The sequence below is a fragment of the Lepidochelys kempii genome, chromosome 2 (genome assembly GCF_965140285.1).
Source record: "Lepidochelys kempii isolate rLepKem1 chromosome 2, rLepKem1.hap1, whole genome shotgun sequence".
In the NCBI taxonomy this organism is placed as follows: domain Eukaryota; kingdom Metazoa; phylum Chordata; order Testudines; family Cheloniidae; genus Lepidochelys; species Lepidochelys kempii.
Window position 1 is genome coordinate 215,975,299 of NC_136381.1, and position 20,134 is coordinate 215,995,432.

General features: G+C 41.0%; 1 protein-coding gene across 2 annotated transcripts in view; it reads left to right on the forward strand.

Moving 5' to 3' along the window:
- DGKB (diacylglycerol kinase beta) overlaps positions 1-20,134 on the forward strand; it is a 452,380-nt gene that overhangs the window by 124,461 nt on the left and 307,785 nt on the right. For both annotated transcript variants that reach the window (XM_073333808.2, XM_073333809.2), the window contains exon 13: positions 12,521-12,619. In XM_073333808.2, coding sequence (XP_073189909.1) covers positions 12,521-12,619 — 99 coding nt within the window. The remainder of the gene's footprint in view (positions 1-12,520; positions 12,620-20,134) is intronic.

The window sequence follows — 20,134 nt, forward strand, 5'->3', positions numbered from 1 at the left end:
TGACTGTCTTCCAAATTCCCTGTCCAGCTGTGTCCTGCCTTAGAGCTGGTCTTCTTTTCAAGGCTCTTCACAGACCTCCAGACTTTCCTTCCTTTTCCCTAAGGAAAGTCATCCTACTTCAGGCTACTCCACAAATTCTTGGCTTTCACTACAGTTCTTCATTTCCACATCTCCTAGGCATCCGGTTGTGAGATAAGTAATGTAGACTAACTAGCTTTGTGGACATGGGGCTATTGCAGGAGGAAGGATACAAAAATGTTTATAAAACAATTATTTTTTAATATGAGGTGCTTAGTTTATTACTCTGTCACTGTTGTTTTCATTAGCTATAGCATGCACATCTTAAGCTATTCCTTTTGTTTCCTACACCTCACTTCTGTTGTCAAAGATCAGCAGAGACTAATAAGAAGATTAAGCTATTTTTTTAGAGATAAGTTTGCATGCCACTGAGTAGCAGAGCTGCTAATTATCACCGAGTGTGCGAAGATACTTTTATTTGATGTTACATGGCCTAGTGTGCATTAATTATGGTACAAGTAGCCTTACCACTGAGGCAGGGAATTAGCATGACAAATGCTTTAGATTACAGGGCTACCAAAATACCCTCAGGGTAAATAAGGCTTTAATACTCAGAGTAAATCCAAACTCATTAACTTTTATTTTCTGTTGCTAAGTAACTGCCTGAAATGGTAACTTTGCAGTATAAATGAATACGGACAAGACTAATACTGGGTGTCATTCACTTCCAAATTCAGAACTATTATGTCTACATTATACTGTGCTCGATAACTTTTATCAAAAGTGTGTTACTGGTAAAGTGTATATATCACCTAGTGAATTGATTATATTGTAAGTTTGATACAGTTAATGCCAACATGGATAAATCATCTAAAGAAAAATGAATCACTTGCTCGCTGGAAAAATATGATTTATAGGAGCAACTGTTGAAGTACATATTTTTACATCACCTTCTGAATGAAATATCACCGATTGAACTAGATGCTGTCTGCTACCTATTAAACCACTTTATAAATAAATTAGATATATTTCCTAAAGTTTTAGATGCTTAGGACACCAGGGTACCCCCATCAATTAAAATATACATAGCTGCTAGTAAAACACATCAATTTGGAATCATGCTCTTATGTGACATGCACACACTATCTGACAGACTTAATATGCAGTATATTAAATCAATGTAGAGATCATAAACTGCACCAAATTCCACACTATAAAATGATATTTTTATTGTGATTGCTGATATTGTAAACCATGAAAATGAAACTTGAGTGGATTGCATCTGTCTCTATAAACCAGAGATAACATTATAGCTTTGTATTGTGTTTGGGTGCGTATATTTAAAATATGTTGTTGAGGGAAATTTGAATTAAGTTAAATTCTAGGGCACCAACAAGAAACCCAGATGTCTATCTAATTCAAACTATTTTTTTCCAACATTTTATATCACTAATTGTATTTCTTAATATTCTATGTTGGCTTGAACTTCTACAATCCCTCCCTTTCTTCTTTGAATATAGCAGTAACTCAGTGCTTTTTAGTAAATGATCTGAGAGTTGAACTATTCTCATTGCTCTCAAAAGAATCTCCATGTTAGGAAAAAATGGAGAAGTGAAATCCTAATGCAGTTTTGCCATTCACTTCAATGGATCCAGGATTTCACTTATGCCCTTTAGAGCTTTGTTTGATGTTCCCTTAGTTATGTATTACATTGTCACTCTTGGTATCCTCTTAGTATTGATGGCATTATTAATTGAATGAAGTAGTAGTGGTATTTCAGAAATTCTCGAAGTCTTCACCCAGAAATGGGGATCCTTTGTGCAAGGCCCTGTACAAACCATAGTAAGAAACAGTCCCTGGCCTGATGAACTTATAGATCAAGGAGATATCTTCCATAATAAAGATTGTGACCACTGACAATGCTACAGTGATGTGCTGCCTTCCTCATCATGGAGCACTGCGCCTGCTCTGCAGTCTGGCTCAACTGCTCCACTTCTACCATTAGAGGGATTTTAAAAACTATGGCTCCTCTTCGCTATAATATAATCAATTCCAAGGTCACGAGGGACCACTGTGACCAGCTAGTCTGACATGGAATGTCCCCAAAATAATTCCTTTTGAATTTGAGCATAAATTAAAAAAGAAAATCCAATCTTGATTTTAAATTGCCGGTGATGGAGAATCTACCATGACCTTGGTAAATTGTTCCAGTGGTTAATTACCTTTACCAATATCAGCTCAGTGGTTTTGGGAAATTGAAGCCTTGATGACTGATTTCCATTATAGAACTCACTGTAAGAACAACTTGTTTCTGTATTATTACCTTGCATTTTTGTCTAAAGTTGTCTTTTAGTTTCACCTGTCAGGTCATTAACCTGCCTGTACCTTTCCCGAAGCTTTCACCACATGTGGAGGAAGTTAGATATCATGCTTTAGACATTGAGGGCCTTTAGTTATTATCTAAGTACCAAACTAATCTGCACGTTTCCTGAGCATTTTGAGGCAAATGGGGATAAATCCAGGGCTTAGTTCATAATAGCACAAAAACTGGCCAGATGAATTAAGCTATGCATACATGATTGCTATGATGTGAGAAGTGTTCAGCCACCTGGCAGTATCAGTGATACTCTTGCCTCCTTGCATGTCTGCCCTCATCTCACCTGCATTCTCATGCATCCTGCTGAGCTGTGGAATGCAGCTGGCATTTGCATGTAATTGCTCCTCCCAACCCTCAGGCACCTCTGTGCCACCTTAGCTAGGTGTGTCTGCCCTTTCCCTAGCTCCTCCTGCTGCTGGATCCCAGCCAGGAGGCAGTGGCCAGAGGTGGCTATGCAAAGAGGAGGAGGTGTCCACTGGTGGCAGTGTGCTCCACCCTTGTCAGCTGTAAACAAGCTCTCCCCCATCACTCAGCCCTGGGACTGTACTTCTCAATCCACCCTTTCCACACCCTGTTACCCAGCCAACCAGCAGCCATCCCATGCACCCATCCGCCAACCATTCAGCTACCCCAGGAACATGCAGCACCCATCCATTTGCTCCAGCATCCACCACAGGTATCCCCAATACCAGCGCACCCAGCTGCCCTAGTACTCATCCCAGCCACACCCACTACCCATCCAGTAGTGGCTGCTGCAGTGTCAGTCAAGGAGGGGAACTGGAGAAGCAGATAAGTAGAGATTCAATTGAGGGAGCACAAAAGAGAAGAAGGGAATTGGGAGTGAGAGAAATAGGGGGATTAAAATTGGGAGAGGAAAATAGAGGTGAATAGGGTGGGGGGAAGGATTGAAGGAAGGGGCGCTGAAATGGGAGACGCTAAACCACAATTCGTTCCTATGACAGAAGTTATTCAGAGGTCTCAAAAACTTGTTAGTTACATATCGGGGCATATTCAGTTAGATCTAAAGCAATTTTCCCAGACTACTTTTGCAATTGCTGGCACATCTGACCCATTCTGACACCAGCATTGCCCCTCTGCCATGTGGTGGAAGATGTCTTGGGCCTTGCAGGTTGACTTCCCAGGGCAGGTGGTCAGTGAAGCAGAATCTGGGTATATTCTAAGAGATGATTACCCCTGTAACAACATGTTCCCAAGGATAATAGACTTTACAGATGGGCATACTTAGGTACAGAAGCATTTTAGGTTATTTTTAGAAGATTTTTATGGCTCTTGCTGAGCCCTGTATAGTCAGATCACGTTAAATGAAGTATGAAGGAATCCTAGTGTTCAAAAATCCTGAGTTAGGCCTTCCAAAAGTCAAGAGATTAGCTACAAATTCCTAAAGGCCTTGTCTACACATACAGCGCTGCAGTGACACAGCTGCTCCGTGCTGCAGCAGCGCTCAGTGAGGATGCTCCCTACACCGATGGGAGAGCTTCTTGCGTCAGTGTAGGTACTCTACCTCCCTGAGAGGTGGAGGAAGTCCTCCCATTGAGATAGTGCTGTCTACACTGGGGGTTAGGTTGATAAAACTGCGTCACTCAGGGGTGTGGATTTTCCACGCGGCTGAGTGATGTAGTTATACCGATATAAGTCTGTACCATACACAAAGCATAAGGTGTGTGGTTTGTTGGTTTTTTTTAAATAAAAATGATCAATTTTAGGTTCTTTGTACTTGTCTTCTGGTTTCTGAGCCTTTAGGTCACACTTTCTCTATGTTTTCAAACATTTGTCCCCCACCAGGAGGGCTAGAAACTTACTAATCCACCCAGGACACCACATCATCTATCCATGATCTTCTTTTTCTGCCTTGTATTCATATGGAAGGGAAAATTGATAGCAGTTCCCATAAACATGCATTGCCTGCTGAACCTCTTAAAATGTGCCCGTAAAGCAAATGTTTATTTTTTTAAGATCTCTGACTAGCCTATGCTAATCATCTCCAATTCTTTGTTGTTGATAACATGGTCTCTCCATTATATTTTTTTAGTTCTTTCATAGCCCCCTAATTTGAAGGATTGTAGTTTATTATTGATTGTTTTAATGTCCATGTTTCACAGCCGTAATTTAATACAGACCACATGTAAGTTTTTTAAAAGTCAGAATTTAGTCATTAGATTTATGTCCCTTCTCATCAGCTGTTTGTTCCTCCAGAATGTCTCTTTCACTCTTGCAGTTCTGGTTCTGATTTGAGCAGCCAATCTTCCATCTTCTGTAATGATACTTCCTAAGTTGCAATCATTTCTCACTTACTGTATGGCTGTGTCATTCACTGGAATCTTGCATGTTTCCCCAGGATCCTGGCATACTATTAATTTTTTTGTCTTGTCCATATTCAACTCTAGAGCATTTTCTTTGCATATTCATATATAATCTCCACTAACTTCATCAGACCTTCTTCTGAATCAGCCAGTAGCACTGTCGCTTGCATTGAGAATTGTAATTCACTCATTTTCCATTCATCTTTATACCTTCTTGTTTCTTCGATTAATTTAATCAAACATTCACTACAGATGTTGAATAAAGATGGTGACAGTATACAAACACATCTTACTCCTCTCTTGATCTCTACTAGATTTTCATTTTCATTGCCTATTATATTGCCTTCTGATTCCAATATAATTGGTTTATTACTTGGAGTTCATACCCACACATATTAGTATGTTGAATATAGTGGTAGATGGTAGATTCCATCAGTGCTTTTTGGAAGTCAATAAAACAAAAGTATTCTGTCTTCCCCATTTCAGTTGATCTTTCTGATATGAGCTTCAGTTCAAAATGGTGTTCATCATACCCTTTCCATGTTTGAAGCCATATTGTTCTCTTATTTCCTTATGAATCTATCTTCACATTTGGTCTTGAACAACTTGCAAAAGTATGTTAAAATATCTTGTGACAGTACACCAGGGGAGGGCAAACTACGGCCGCCAGATCCAGCCCATTAGGGCTTTCAATCTGGCCTTCAGGATTGCCAGCCACGTGGCATAGCAGAACTAAAGCAGGCTCCCTGGCCCAGTGCCACTCCCGGAAGCGGCTGGCACCACATCCCTGCGGCCCCTGGGGCGGTGGCGGGGGGCAGAGGGCTCTGTGCATGTCCCTCGCCTGCGGGCGCCGCCCTCCGCAGCTCCCATTGGCCGGGAATGGGGGACCGCAGCCAATGGGAGCTTCGGGGGTGGTACCCGCAGGTGAGGGCAGCACGCGGTGGACCCACCTGCCCCACCCCACTCCCAGGAGCCACTGCCAGACATGCTGGCCATATCTGGTAGTGGTGCGGGGCCAAGGCAGGCAGAGAGCCTGCCTTAGTCCCACTGTGCGCTGCTGCCACCCCAGAGCCACTCAAGATAAGCGGCACAAGGACGGAGCCTGCACCCTGAACCCCTCCTGCCCCCTGCCTTGAGTCCCACACCACACCCCTCCTGCACTACAATGCCCTGCCCTGAGTCCCCTGCTGTACCCCTTACCCTTCCTGCACCCCAACCCCTTGCCCTGAGCCCCTTCCTGCACATCACACCTCCTGCCACACCCCAACCCCCTGCCCCAGTCCTACATTCATGGCCCTGCATACAATTTCCCCACCCAGGTGTGGCCCTCAGGCCAAAAAGCTTGCCCACCCCTGCTGTACAGTTACATATGCGTTGTTTGCCATACCCCCTACCCCCATTGTTCAGTCTGAAGCACTGAAAGAGTGCACTCAGCACAAAAGCTAGCATGCATGCGGGGGGGTATGTACATGCCTCTGCCATGGCATGGCCCCATGCAGATTGTGCAGTGTGGATGGGGGCAAGAGGTGTGTACCAGGTCCTGGGAATCAATAGTCCTCCAGGGCCACTACCACAGTGCATTGATCTCTTTGCTGCCTGACTCTTACCAAAGATATAACAGTCCCTGCCCTCTCAGCTACTTATGCTGAACATTTCAGATCAGTTTTCCCGTGAACGCTATTGATTTGCAGAGGTGATCATGGCTCATGTTTCAAGTGCTGCCACCTTGTCTCTGGAGCACACCTGGGTGCTGATCAATGTGTGGTCAGAGTACACTGTCCTCCACAACTTTGCCCAGAATAGCAGGAACGTGCACCTGTACTGGGAGATTTTAAAGACGCTTGAGGAGGACTGCATTCACCAGACTCCGTCCCAGTGCCAGGAGCATATAAAGCACCTGAGGCTCCTGTACCGGAGAGTGAAGGACTCCAACAATTTGTTTGGGAAGGGACCTAGCACATGTCCATGCTATGATGGAATGGACAGGTGCTTTCCAGGGCTCCGCGTACAGTACCTGAATTGGCTCATGATCCCCTTCTTAACCCAGCCGGCCTCACTGTATGACAGGATATCAATGAGGGGCAGGGCAAGGAGGCAGCAGGGACCTCAGAGGAATTCCAAGGGGAAACCCTGGCAGACCCAGAGGAAGAGGAGCATGTGTTTCTGCACCTCTACCTAGCGGACCCAGTTGAAGAAGCTCCACTGAGGAGCCTGAGGAGGACCCCAAGCCACTGCAAGAACCAGAACCCAAGGCTGGTAAGTTATAATACAGCCCTGCCACGTGCCCCCCTAAACATTCCTCCATGCCCCCCTGGGGGGGCATGCCCAACAATTTGGGGACCACTGCTATAACAGATGACTAATGAGCAGTTATTGTATTCCTGTATCTGTGTGTTTCTCAGCCATCACTCTGGCTGCCATAGTCCCTGGGCTGTGAAGATTTCGGGGGAGAGGGAGGGTGGGAGTCAATAGGTTCTGAAAGGGACCAGTGGGGAAAGAACAGTTTTGTGACAGTGATGGTTGTGCAAAGACCCACCACCACCTCTTTCCCTCTAGACACTCTGTTTTTCTTGTGTGGGTGATATCAGGGTATGGCTTTATGGGCCACGTTAGGAGAGATAGGTAGGATTCCCCTGAAATAAATGTTGGAACAGAAACACCATACATAACCACATCATTCATTGAGAATCAAATCCCTTCTCCTCCTCTCTGGTACCATCCCAACCTCTTGAGTACTTTTCCCGTGTGTCCAGTGTCAGTGTTCATGAACTGACCCCCTGTGGTGCATTAAGCTTTGGAGAATAAGTGAACAGTAATTCTTTCAGTGGGCAAAGTATTGGGATGGGTGTTTCATCAAAGGCTCCTGCACGGTTCAGAAACCCCATCCTTCGAAATCCCACTATAATTTCACAGACTTTTATTATGGCAACCACTTGTGGGTAGATTACAATATTGATAGCATGGCAAACCTGTACAAACTCCACCCCGACAGTTGGCTTTCCAACCCTGATCTGATTCGCAATTGACGGATAGCTTTCAGGTGTTTCCAGCTTTCTAAGGGCAATAGCTACCCACTCCTGTACTGGTACGAGTTTCTGAAAACAAGTGGTCTGGTGCTGGAGGATTGGTGCAAGTTTCATGCGCAACTCCATGAAGGTCTGCTTCCTCATTCAGAAGTTCTGCACCACTCGTCGTCATTCCAGGCTTCCAGTTCTATGTAGTCCCACCACACCATGCTGGTTCTTTGGGATGAAAAGAAGTGGTCCCTCCATCTTCAGCATCTCAAATTTTTCTGGACTCATTCTGTACAGTATCCAGTGCTTGACCGCATGAACATTTGTCCCATAAGGTGTAGCAGGAGCAGCACCACATCATCATGGACTTGCTCCGTGTCTTCAATGCAGTTTGACAGAAGGGAAAGATGACTGGGAGCTGCTATCATCAAATGTGTGAAGGCTGAATATAGTAGCAGCAACACCAGCAAGATGGTTCCCAGAGTGTCTCCTGTGACACAAAGGACTGGGATACCATCCCTGAAATGGTAGTGCTACCATTGCATACGAAAAAGGGGCAGTATGGACACAGTCATGTGTTGTGAACAGTGTATACCCATGATCAGCACAGCAAATGTGGACACTTGGCATAAGTACGAGGTATGTGTACTAATGGTACATGGACAAGTACCCAGGAAAGTATGCCAGTTAAGATGCAGCCTTAAAGGGATGCAATACTTGGATGATTGTTCTGTAGCCTTTACAATACATAACGTTTTTGGATTTGGATACACAATGAGATTGTAAAGTTTTCTGACAATTCTTCTGTCTCAGACACATTCTTTGTTACCTCTGACTGCACTTTCAAGCCTTCATCCCCTATGCTTTTTTACAATTCAGTCTGTATTCAAACACAACTTGCTGCTGTGATTTCTTCATCCATTATTTGTGGACTTACTGGATTAATCTCTAGTTGAGGTTTATCACCATGTAGTTCCTTGATATATTCTTCCCATTTCTTGTTTTTATCTTTGGAGTCCGTCAAATACGGTATTGTCCATATTTGTCCTTAAGGATCACATTGGTCACCTTTTGTAATTGAAGACTCTCATCTTCTGGTACATCTCTCTTTGTTCTCTTAATCCAATTGTTTTGTTGTGGGTAAACTTCCCAGGGGCAGTGTCTTTTGCCATCAAGCACATTCACAGGCTGAGGATGATGTTACGGCCTTTAGATAAAGAGGCTAGCTATGATATAAGCAGGGAAACATGTAGAATAAGCAGTCTTGAACAATTTGATGACGGTACTAATAGGGAGTGGTGGGGCAAATGCTCCAAATATCCAAAGATGGCACTGTGACATGGCAAATGCAAGCCATCATTCAATAAGACTGTTGCCAAAATCCCTGCTGCCTTGTGGGCTATGCCTTTTGGCTAAAAACTAGAATCCCAAACCTCACCCATCCACCCCCACCCAAACTGACTGCACTTAATTATTGGGGCCCTTGTGCAGTATTAACCCCAAAGTTATATCAGATAACATGACTTACCATTCCTCAACTGCCACACAGATGACTGGCCCTCAGTGTGAACTCGTGCACTGCCTGGCCAGATGTGTGCAAATGGCAACTGCAGGGATCACTGCATGGACTGTCAGGGGATTGAATCAACACAGGAACCTAGCCAATATATGCAAAGTAATGGAAAGGCTAGATATTACCATAATGGGACTAAGTGAAGCGTTCTGGGGAGGTCTAGATTTTGTTGCAGGTCTTCTGAACGGCAAAGAATACATAGGTTTCAGAGTAACAGCCGTGTTAGTCTGTATTTGCAAAAAGAAAAGGAGTACTTGTGGCACCTTAGAGACTAACCAATTTATTTGAGCATAAGCTTTCGTGAGCTACAGCTCACTTCTTCGGATGCATACTGTGGAAAATACAGAAGATGTTTTTATACACACAAATCATGAAAAAATGGGTGTTTATCACTACAAAAGGTTTTCTCTCCCCCCACCCCACTCTCCTACTGAGAAAACCTTTTGTAGTGATAAGCGCCCATTTTTTCATGATTTGTGTGTATAAAAACATCTTCTGTATTTTCCACAGTATGCATCCGATGAAGTGAGCTGTAGCTCACGAAAGCTTATGCTCAAATAAATTGGTTAGTCTCTAAGGTGCCACAAGTACTCCTTTTCTTTTTAAAGAATACATAGTTATCAGTGCAGGTGGATGTCAAAGTAGGTAAGGAGTGGCAATTATAGTAGACAGGACTGTAACTGGAAGGATAGAACAAGTGAATATATCATCTGAATGTGCAATGATAATAGTGATACAAAGACTTCCAAAAGATATGATTATTCAAGTATATGCCTCAACAACTGCACATTCTGATGAGAATGTCAAAACATTCTATTTAAACATTGAAGTAATGGAAATCAATGGTGGAAAGAAAAATAGTCATCCTTATATGACTTGTATGGAACGCAAAAGTAGGAGGGAAAAGAATATCTGTCACAGTTAGTTTATTTGCCCTTAGTGAAAGAAGCAATGGAAAAGAAAGATTCATAGACTCTTGGGAGAAACATGACCTCATTATCTGCAATAGTTATTTTGAATAAAAAGAAAATGCAAGGCCTACATGGGAATCACCAGGAGGGATGTATAAAAACCAGATTGATTTTATCACGATCAACCATAGGTATAGAAATAGTGTTAGGAAGGTTAAGATTATGCCAAATGCAGATTGTAGATCAGATCATAGATTGGTAGTGGTAGGAATGAATAATAAACTGAGAGATATACGGAAAGCCAAATGTTATCTAGCATGGAACCTTGAAGCTCTGAGGAATCAAGAAATACAGAGTGTGACAGGGTCGGGCCAGATGGCTACAGGAGAGTAATAGAAGGCAGATATATTAGCCCCAGATTAAGTAGGTCCCTTTTCCCTGGGTAAGGTAACAGGGAAGGTTCCAGAACAATCAGGAACCTTCTGGAGACAATTAAGACAGGCAGGCTGATTAGAAGACCTGCAGCCAATCAAGAAGCTGCTAGAATCAATTAAGGCAGGCTAATCAGGGCACCTGGGTTTAAAAAGGAGTTCACTTCAGTTTGTGGTGCACATGTAAGGAGCTGGGAGCAAGAGGCGCTAGGAGCTGAGAGTAAGAACGCATACTGTTGGAGGACTGAGGAGTACAAGCATTATCAGACACCAGGAGGAAGGTCCTATGGTGAGGTTAAAGCAGGTGTTGGGAGGAGGCCATGGGGAAGTAGCCCAGGGAGTTGTAGCTGTCGCACAACTGTTCCAGGAGGCACTCTAGACAGCTGCATTCCACAGGGCCCTGGGCTGGAACCCAGAGTAGAGGGCGGGCCCGGGTTCCCCCCAAACCTCCCAACTCCTGGTCAGACACAGAAGGAGTTGACCTGGACTGTGGGTTCACAAAAACGGCCAAACTGAGGGCTGCCGTGAAGCTCCAAGGTGAGCAAATCCTCCAATAAGCACAAGACCCACCAAGATAGAGGAGGAACTTTGTCACAAAAGTTACTACCAAGATGAAGTGTTGCAGATCATTAATAAAAACAAAGACCGAATGATTTGGGAATGTCTGAAACAAGCTATCAAAGAAGCTGCAGAGCAACATTAAGGGAAGATGTTAATAACTAAGAAAAACCCATGGATAACATATGAAATCATTGCTCTGATGGTTGAAAGAAAAAAAGTAAAACCACTGGAAAAAACCCTGAAGTTACAATAAAACAATAAAGAATAAATGCATATTAATAAAATCTGAATGAGAAATGCAAAGAAATTGAACAATTGGATAAAGAGAACAAAGTGAGATGTAAATGGATATATAGGTTGTATGAAGAATAGTCTCAATTACATTTTTTGTACTTCTCTAAACACTTGAAAAATAGTTTTCTGGACAATATACGGTCTGTACAGAATATATAATGATGTAGTATTTTATAATGTAGTATATTATTAATAATAATAATCATACTTATTACAATAGAGCCTAAAGGGCAACCATAAATGGAACCCCATTGTGCTAGGCACTGTACAGACACAGAGTAGTAGACAGTCCCTGGCCCCAAAAATAGTATAATCTAATGAGACCAGACAGACACAAGATGGAGGAATCGGAGGTGGAACACACAAGGAGAGCAAATAGTATGTTGGCAGCAAATTGCATGTTAGTTCTACAATATTTTTGAAGACGAGCTAAATGGAAGGAAAAGGGAAGGAGTGGGAATGAGGGGGACAGGGCAGGTGTAGAGTGAAGCTGACGTGAAGAGACTGTGAGACAGGGCAGGCTGGTGCAAACATCCAGTCAGCACCGGGCAGGGAAAATAAGAGAACATTCAACAGTTCTGAATGGAATGTCCAAAGGTAAAAAGGGTCCCTGGTTTAGCTGCTTTTGCTCCTGCTAGCTGGAGTATCTATCTGGCTTCTCTGAACTTTTCTCCAAGGCCACATGGTGCGCAGGAGGGGAGGCAGCAACTGGGTCCTCGTGCCACCCCTTTATAGTTCTTCCAAGAGATTGGTTAATCTACAGAGAGAATTAACTTTTAGAATTTTGAAAACTAGAAAAAGAGAATAAAACTGAAGCAAAGTGAGTTCCTAGAATACTGTATGTGAGTCAAATAATTCTGTCACTTGACAACAATTCTTAAATATTTTCCTATATTAAGTCCTGTACTGATCTAGTATATTCATATTTACACTATTCCAGATGGGGGAAAGATTCTTTATAGAAATATTCTAGTGAGGTACTGTGGTGATGATTATTAATGTTCTCTCTTTTCCCCACAGCTCCATAATAAATGTGCTTCACATCTAAAGCCTGAATGTGACTGTGGCCCTTTGAAGGACCATATTTTACCACCCACAGCAATCTGCCCAGTAGTATTGGTGAGTTCTTCATATGCTCTATTCTGATATAGCCTTGTGTCATAGACACTGGAACAACCTGAATGAATGTTTGACTGCTTTAGCTTTTTGTTAATTTGACAGCACTATATAAGCCCAAAACAGAACAGATAATTCTAGTTCATGACTTACAGACATGCTTTCCGCCCAATATATTGCATTTTCCTTCATGTGACAATGAACTTTCTGTGGGATTTGCTATAACTGAAGCTGACTCAGGTCTTATTACTTAGTCATGCTGTACTTACCAGAAATTGTATAGGCAGAACACTTCTACATTTTACATCTTTTATAGATCCAACTTCCCAGAATAATGAAGTTATTCTTATGGGCAGTTTTTGCTTCAGATGCACATTGTATATCTGCCGTGCTGAGGTCTCTCATCTCAGCCGGAGGTTACCTAGAATGATGACATTGGCCTTGCAGCAAGCTATGCATCAACATTATGGTGTATTTTATTCTGCAGGAGTGGACAGTAAATTTCGCTGTCCACAAAACAATTACTCAGTTCAATGAAAATAGAAATAGAAATGTACACTGTACATAGGTACGGCTGGAAAAGGCTGAGCAGTTTGTCATGTGAAAGAGACCTTCAAAATTAATGTCTGTATTAATACATTAAATTGGGTTTTTGTGTTTATGAAAGTCACAGCATCATCATGTTAATGGTAATAACAGATGTGGTATACTTGGACATTTCATTTTAAATACATTTCATAACAAAAAAGTAATGATTGAATTTGAGAAAATATACAGTAGTCAGAAAAATTAGGAAAAGTGGCTTTCTAAACTTTTTCTTAAAAATGTTTCTGCTTATTAAATATTCTGTAATGATTGGTAAATTATCTGTTTTCTCTTTTTGCCATTTGTTTGTTAATGCCTGAGTCTCACCCTGCACCTATGTAAATCAAGAATCACTCTATTGCAGACACTGGAGTTAAAGCTATGTCAAGCTGGTGTTAGTAATTTAAATTGCAAAATGGTAGTTTCCTAGATTATCTGTAATGATGTTTAGATTTCTGTGCCCAGCGGAGGGCAACAAAAATGGTTAGGGGACTGGAACCCATGATTTATGAGGAGAGGCTGAGGGAACTGGGATTGTTGAGTCTGCAGAAGAGAAGAATGAGGGCGGATTTGATAGCTGCTTTCAACTACCTGAAAGGGGGTTCCAAAGAGGATGGATCTAGACTGTTCTCAGTGGTAGCAGATGACAGAACAAGGAGTAATGGTCTCAAGTTGCAGTGGGGGGAGGTTTAGGTTTGATATTAGGCAAAACTCTTTCACTAAGAGGGTGGTGAAGTACTGGAATGGGTTACCCAGGGAGTTGGTGCTATCTACTTCCTTTGAGGTTTTTAAGGTCAGGCTTGACAAAACCCTGGCTGGGATGATTTAGTTGGGGATTGGTCCTGCTTTGAGCAGGGGGTTGGACTAGATGACCTCTTGAGGTCCCTTCCAACCCTGATATTCTATGATTTTATGATCGTGTTTTGCTGACTGCAGATTATGCACGTTTTTTTGTAGAAAGATATTTTTCTTTTTGTTTTCTAAAACACCACTATTGCAAACTCAGCCTGAGATCTGAAAGCCAACTTGGATTTCCGATAATAATAAATAATACATACTACTTATGCATCCTCACCAATAATAAAACTTCTGCATGTGAAATTTTACCTTTGGTTACATTTGTGCAACTCAATTTTTCCATGTTGTTTTGCAAGTGCAAACTTGGCAGACTTTTGTCCTGCAGTTGAAATTTAGTTAGCAGTTCTGTTGATATGTAAACCTAGTTCATCCTTGCATAGCTTTTTTTGAATCTGCAAATTTAAAAGGAGTAAAAGTACTGAGAAATATTTCTGACCTAGAGTAAACAGATCTGACTCAGACTACATACTGGTAAATTAATTTGGACAGTGCATTGCAGTACTGGCCATGTACATTGTCATGAGAAGGAGGTGGTTGCCTTTGATGCAGTGTGTTTCACTGAAACTTTGCTGCTCTACAATGCAGTGTGTTTGGTCATCCAGCTGATCCTTCCAAAAATGTGGAATAATACAGCACTATGTACACTCACATTACAGATTGAACATCGCTGACCTGGATAACAGGAATTCCTCCTGGATATGATTGATTACAGTGCATGTGGTGTTTGTCTTGGCAATTTTTAAAATTGGTTTCTCCCACTTCCTTTGTTGTGGAGATTGCTCTTGATGAATGTAATACTTCAGTGAATATGAAACCAGCTCTATCAATAACTGCAGCAAAGCAGTGAATACCTGCGTGCAGGAAGAACCATAGGGGCATCATCCTCTAAGTGTGCAGTAGTAAACATATTCATTTGTTCATCAGTAGAAATGTTGCATTTCAGAGACAGTACATTATGTACTAGGAATAGGGAGGATCTCTTATCTGATACCAAAGTAGTGTATCACTAATCACTAGAGAAAGCAGTTTTTTGCATTATTGCTTGTAAGTAGAAGTTTAGTGTGTCATAAAAAGAAAAAGCAAATAAACATCATAATAGGTTGCTGTTTGTTGAAGGCCGTGCCCATGGAGATCATCCAATATCATCCATGACTTGGAGGTTTCATTTTCCTTGGCCTTCCTCCAGTGAACCCAGATTCTCCCTAGAGGTCTGGTGGTAAAGACCAAACAAACTGAAAACTCGTGCATCAAGTTCATATAAAGAAAATAGCCCCTCCCTCCTTGGTATTGGTATCTGGTAGTCAAAGTTCAAAGCGGACAGACAGTTTCTTTGTCTCTTGGAAAGACTGCCAGCAGGTCAGACTCTTCCACAATATGTCCTTTTTGAGGGAATGAGGCAGTTTGTATCCGGTCCCCTTTGCTACCATGTCTGTCTGGGAAGGCCTACAAATTCCAGAAGCCCTAGTGGCTGAGAAAGAGAGAAGCCTTGCATCACCCTCATTTCAAGGTAGCAGTATATTGGTCCCTAGAGAGAGTTAAACACCTGGGTTCTTGAACCTCAAACTGGCACTCCTGGAATATTCCTTCTCTCTTAGAGGTCATTCCCTTTACCCATGTGCCTTTTTAGCAATCGTACAGTTTTGTTATTGCCATTGACACTGTCCCACATGACACTGTCATAAGCAAACTAGGGAAATGTGGTCTTGATAAAATTACTACAGTATAAGGTAGGTGCATAACTGGTTGAAAGGTCCTATTCAAAGAATAGTTATCAGCAGTTTGCTGTCAAACTGGGAGATTGTATCTATTGGATTTCCACAGGGTGAGTCCTGGGTATGGCACTATTCAATATTTTCATTAGTGACTTGGATAATGGAGTGGAGCGTATGTTTATAAAATTGGTGGATAACAGCATCCGGGAGGGGGTAGAAAGCACTTTAAAGGACAAGATTAGCTTTCAAAATGACCTTGAAAATTGGAGAATTAGTCTGAAATGTACAAGATGAAATTCAGTAAAGACAAGTGCAAAGTACTTCACTTAGGAGCTAAAAATCAAATATACAACTTCAAAATGGGGAAGAGGTGGTAGAGTCGAAAGGGGGCAAACTATCCAGATATGTTACATGGATTGAACATCACCAGCCTGCTGGAAGAGATGGAAACAGGCACCAGCTAAGATGATAAAACTTCTAATAATTGATATTACAGTAAATAAAATCTTGCCCTGTGCTGTGTGAGCACCACTATATACAAGATTGACATGACATGTTAAACTCCTTATTTTAGGTCACTTGTGACTCTTTTCATCTACTGTCCTTTGGTCTTAAATTTCTTATGCTTGTTCTCAGCACAGAAATTAGGTGTTTGTGAAAGTTTGATATAAATCCATTTGCTGTTTGTGAATTACATCAGTATAAAATAACACTCTTTTGCATTCAAAATAATACAGTTTGCTTTTTTATTTTTTACATATTAGGAAATCAGCAAATCAGATCACAGATTTCACCCAGGCCATTTTACAAACTTTCCGTATGATGTATGTATGTTCATTAATGTGAATTATGTCCTTTGTAATACATCATAGCCCTCCATTTATTATTGCAAAAGGGGTTACAGTCTGTGGCCTCAATCCTGCAAGTTGCAATACATGGGCAGACCTCTGTACCTACATATAACCTCACTGATTTTAGAGGAGCTACCATCAAGCTGATGGAGCCACTCGTGGAGAATACCTTTCAGAATCATGACCTGACTCTCTCTAATCAACAGGCTTTCAGTGACACATTCTCTGTCACATATCCAAATTATGTCATAATAATGTTAAGCTCTGGTATAACATTTACTTTATAGGTTCATAAAACCTCCAATTCTGAGTAACAGTAAAATGTTAAGATTGTTAAATATGTAAACAAACAAAAAAAATACTTACTCCCAAAGAGAATGCAAGACTGTCACCTCTAACAGGTGACTCTAACAGACAGTTAAAGAAGCAGGGTTTGGGGACATATTAAATTCAAATCTCCCATCCAGACATGAAGTATCTTTCAAAATGTTAAAAACGAGGCCTACCAGAGTCTGTGTATACATTCAGTAGGCAAAACTTTCAGCTGAAAAATATGGGAAACACACACTTTGGGGGAATTGCCACTGTGTATTCTTTAAAACAACTGTATAGATACACAAAAACTTTGCATGCTTCCATATCATACAAAGATCCAGCACTTTGTACATGGCTCATCGGTAATTTTTACATGTTTTAATAAGACATATTTTGTCTACATTAAAATGGGCCATATTCACAGTTCCAGTTTATTGTACATATTGTATATTTTATGGTGAAGTTTCTTGCTTGACTTAAATGAGTTTAGTTATAAACTGTGCATGCAGATCTCAAGTGATAGTCTTTTAATAGATGTCAGATACACTTTATTGCTACCCTCTTTTATTTCAGTAACGTTTTAATTAATTCACACTGATTGAATAAATGTACATTGAGACTTGTTTCCTAATGAGGGCACATTTAGAGGAAAGGTTTTGCATCATTCTGATATCCTGTGGGTAATTATATTCTAATTATATGGTGGGGGGAAAAGTCTATAACTCAGTGCTGATATTGTTCATTGGACCCAATTAATTACATGCACATAATGAAAGTTCATGATAAAGTTGACTGGCAGTGAGTTTAAAAGTCTTTAACTCAATTGAATCCTAGCCTAGCATGAGTATAGAATTAGACTATAACCAGGTTAGAAATGGAGTATTAGAATGGGATGAGTGAATCTCCACGAAGAAAGAAAAGCTGCCCTCTCTTTGCAGTATGGCTTGTTATACGAAGCGAAAAAGGAGTAAGGCTGCCTGACATCTTGGCTTCTCCATTTTGGTGCCTTCTCTCTCTTTGTTTCATTTTTTCAGTGCACAACCACACCATTCTTTCTGTCAGTGTAAACAAGTAATAGAACAATTCGATTTTCCTCTCTATCCACTCTCAATCATATATGTTCCTTTGTGTAACAACAAACCAACCAAATCGCATAATATGATTAATACATAATGAGTCTGATTCTACTGTCACTTACCACTTTCACTCCGGTGAAACTTCATTGGAGTTACAGCATATAATTACTTCAATCCACATAAGTGATCTTAAAAACCATAATCCAAACTTTGTATTTACAAATCAAGGTACACATTGTAAACCATTATGTACATTGACTTTACATTGGGTATATTATGAAACTCCACACGTCATTGTTTCCATAGTAACTACTCAATTTCAGAAAGAGAAAGTGGAGTGACATTAAGATTTATCAAAAAGTGAAAGAAATAAAATGGATAAAATAGACCATAAAGTCAGCATTTGGTGGTGTGGGGGTTTATTGCCAGTAGTTAGGATTATCTGCCTAAGTCATTGTTGGGCCATTCCTGAGTGATTTGGTCACTCCTAAAAGTTATTGCAATAGAAACCTTCGAATACATCACACTATCTTGCATTCTGTTGCATAAATTAATTCAGATTGTTTTTCATCTGGTGAAAATACACATTATAAAAGCAAGCTTTATGATGCATAGGAAAGGTAAGTAACCTGGCAATGGCATGACAGGAAATGTGTAACAGAGTTGGGAATTAGTTCTCCTGGATCCTATTCCTGTGCCTTAACCTTAAGACTATTCATCTGTTCTTCTTGTGTACAGTGTATGGGTGAAATTCACTCTTGTGCAGAGAGTCAGCTCAAGGCCTATGCACCGTTTAAACCCTCAAAAAAGATGGTAAGTGGTTCATAGGGCTTGTTTAAGGCTTCTGCACAGGGGTAAATTTCACCCTATTTAAGTAACTTTCATTTACACAAATAATGCTTACTAATGCATGTCCTTGCACTGCAAAATTTATACAATAGTGTTGCACACCATATAATGAAACCGTGAGATTAAATCAGAGAGAGAGGTATTTTCCTCAAACACATTGTATCAAATTTCAGATTCAGTTCTCTGCAAATCTAAAACAGTCGAAATACAATGGTGTTCTTATCTACAGCAAAAGCTTTTCCATTTCTTTGAAGTCAGATTGAAATTAATAATTGCCCTGGAGGAAAGAATGTATCTTTCCAACTAATTATCTGTATTGCAAACACAGTTCAATGTTAAAATGAATAAGATGCTGATAAACTGAAATGGCAGACATTCAATCATTTTGAATTATACCTTGCTGCCTTCCCACCCCATCACTGTTATCCATTCTTAAATTTGTTTCTCAGATCATCTTCCATTGGACTTTAATACACGTTTATCTTAAATCGACTTTTTCTGTTTGTATCTTCTTTCTTAGAGGATCACGTATTATTAGCTACTGTGGTATACATTTATGTTAGGTTTTAAATGTAAGTAATAAGCCATGCTGTCTTGGGCCTTACTGTTGATTCATTCTTTGAGTGCACTGTGAGTTGTGAGATCAAAGGCCAACTGTCTTCAATTGCTCAAGAAGTGCACCAGTGATCCAGAAATGTGAGCACAGAAAAAAAAAATCTGTTTGTGATCTTAGTAGGATTCTTTTATATTTTTAATTTGATATCTAAATGTTTAACAAAAATATCAGGCTCCATATTCTGCACAAATATACCCTTGTTCTCAAAATAGCTCACAAAATACAGTACAAGGGAAAGAGTAATTAATAGAGAAAAAGTTCTAAACAACTTACCTGTGCTATTTTTGGGTTATATTCACCGGTACAGCCCAGCTGCTTTGTGGTACTCTCCTGTGGCAAAGCAGTCTTATATCTAATGTAACCAGACAGCTGACGGAAACCTTGGGAGGCATAGAGAGAGCCTCCACAGCAGCTCTGAGGCTGTCCCCTCTCTTGGCCTTCAGTGCAGGCATATAACTAAGGCAAAGAGGTTTGGCCAAAATGTCCATGTACCTGGTTGATCCTGGGCTGCTGGCATAGCCCCTTGGGAATGAGGGCAGCTGGTGCAAGATTAGAGCAGCCTGCTTTTAAAAAATATGTCGATGTGGATGTCAACAATCTCTCCCATGTTTGATCTGTTCTTACTTTCATTCAATGTTTGTGTAATATTATTGAAA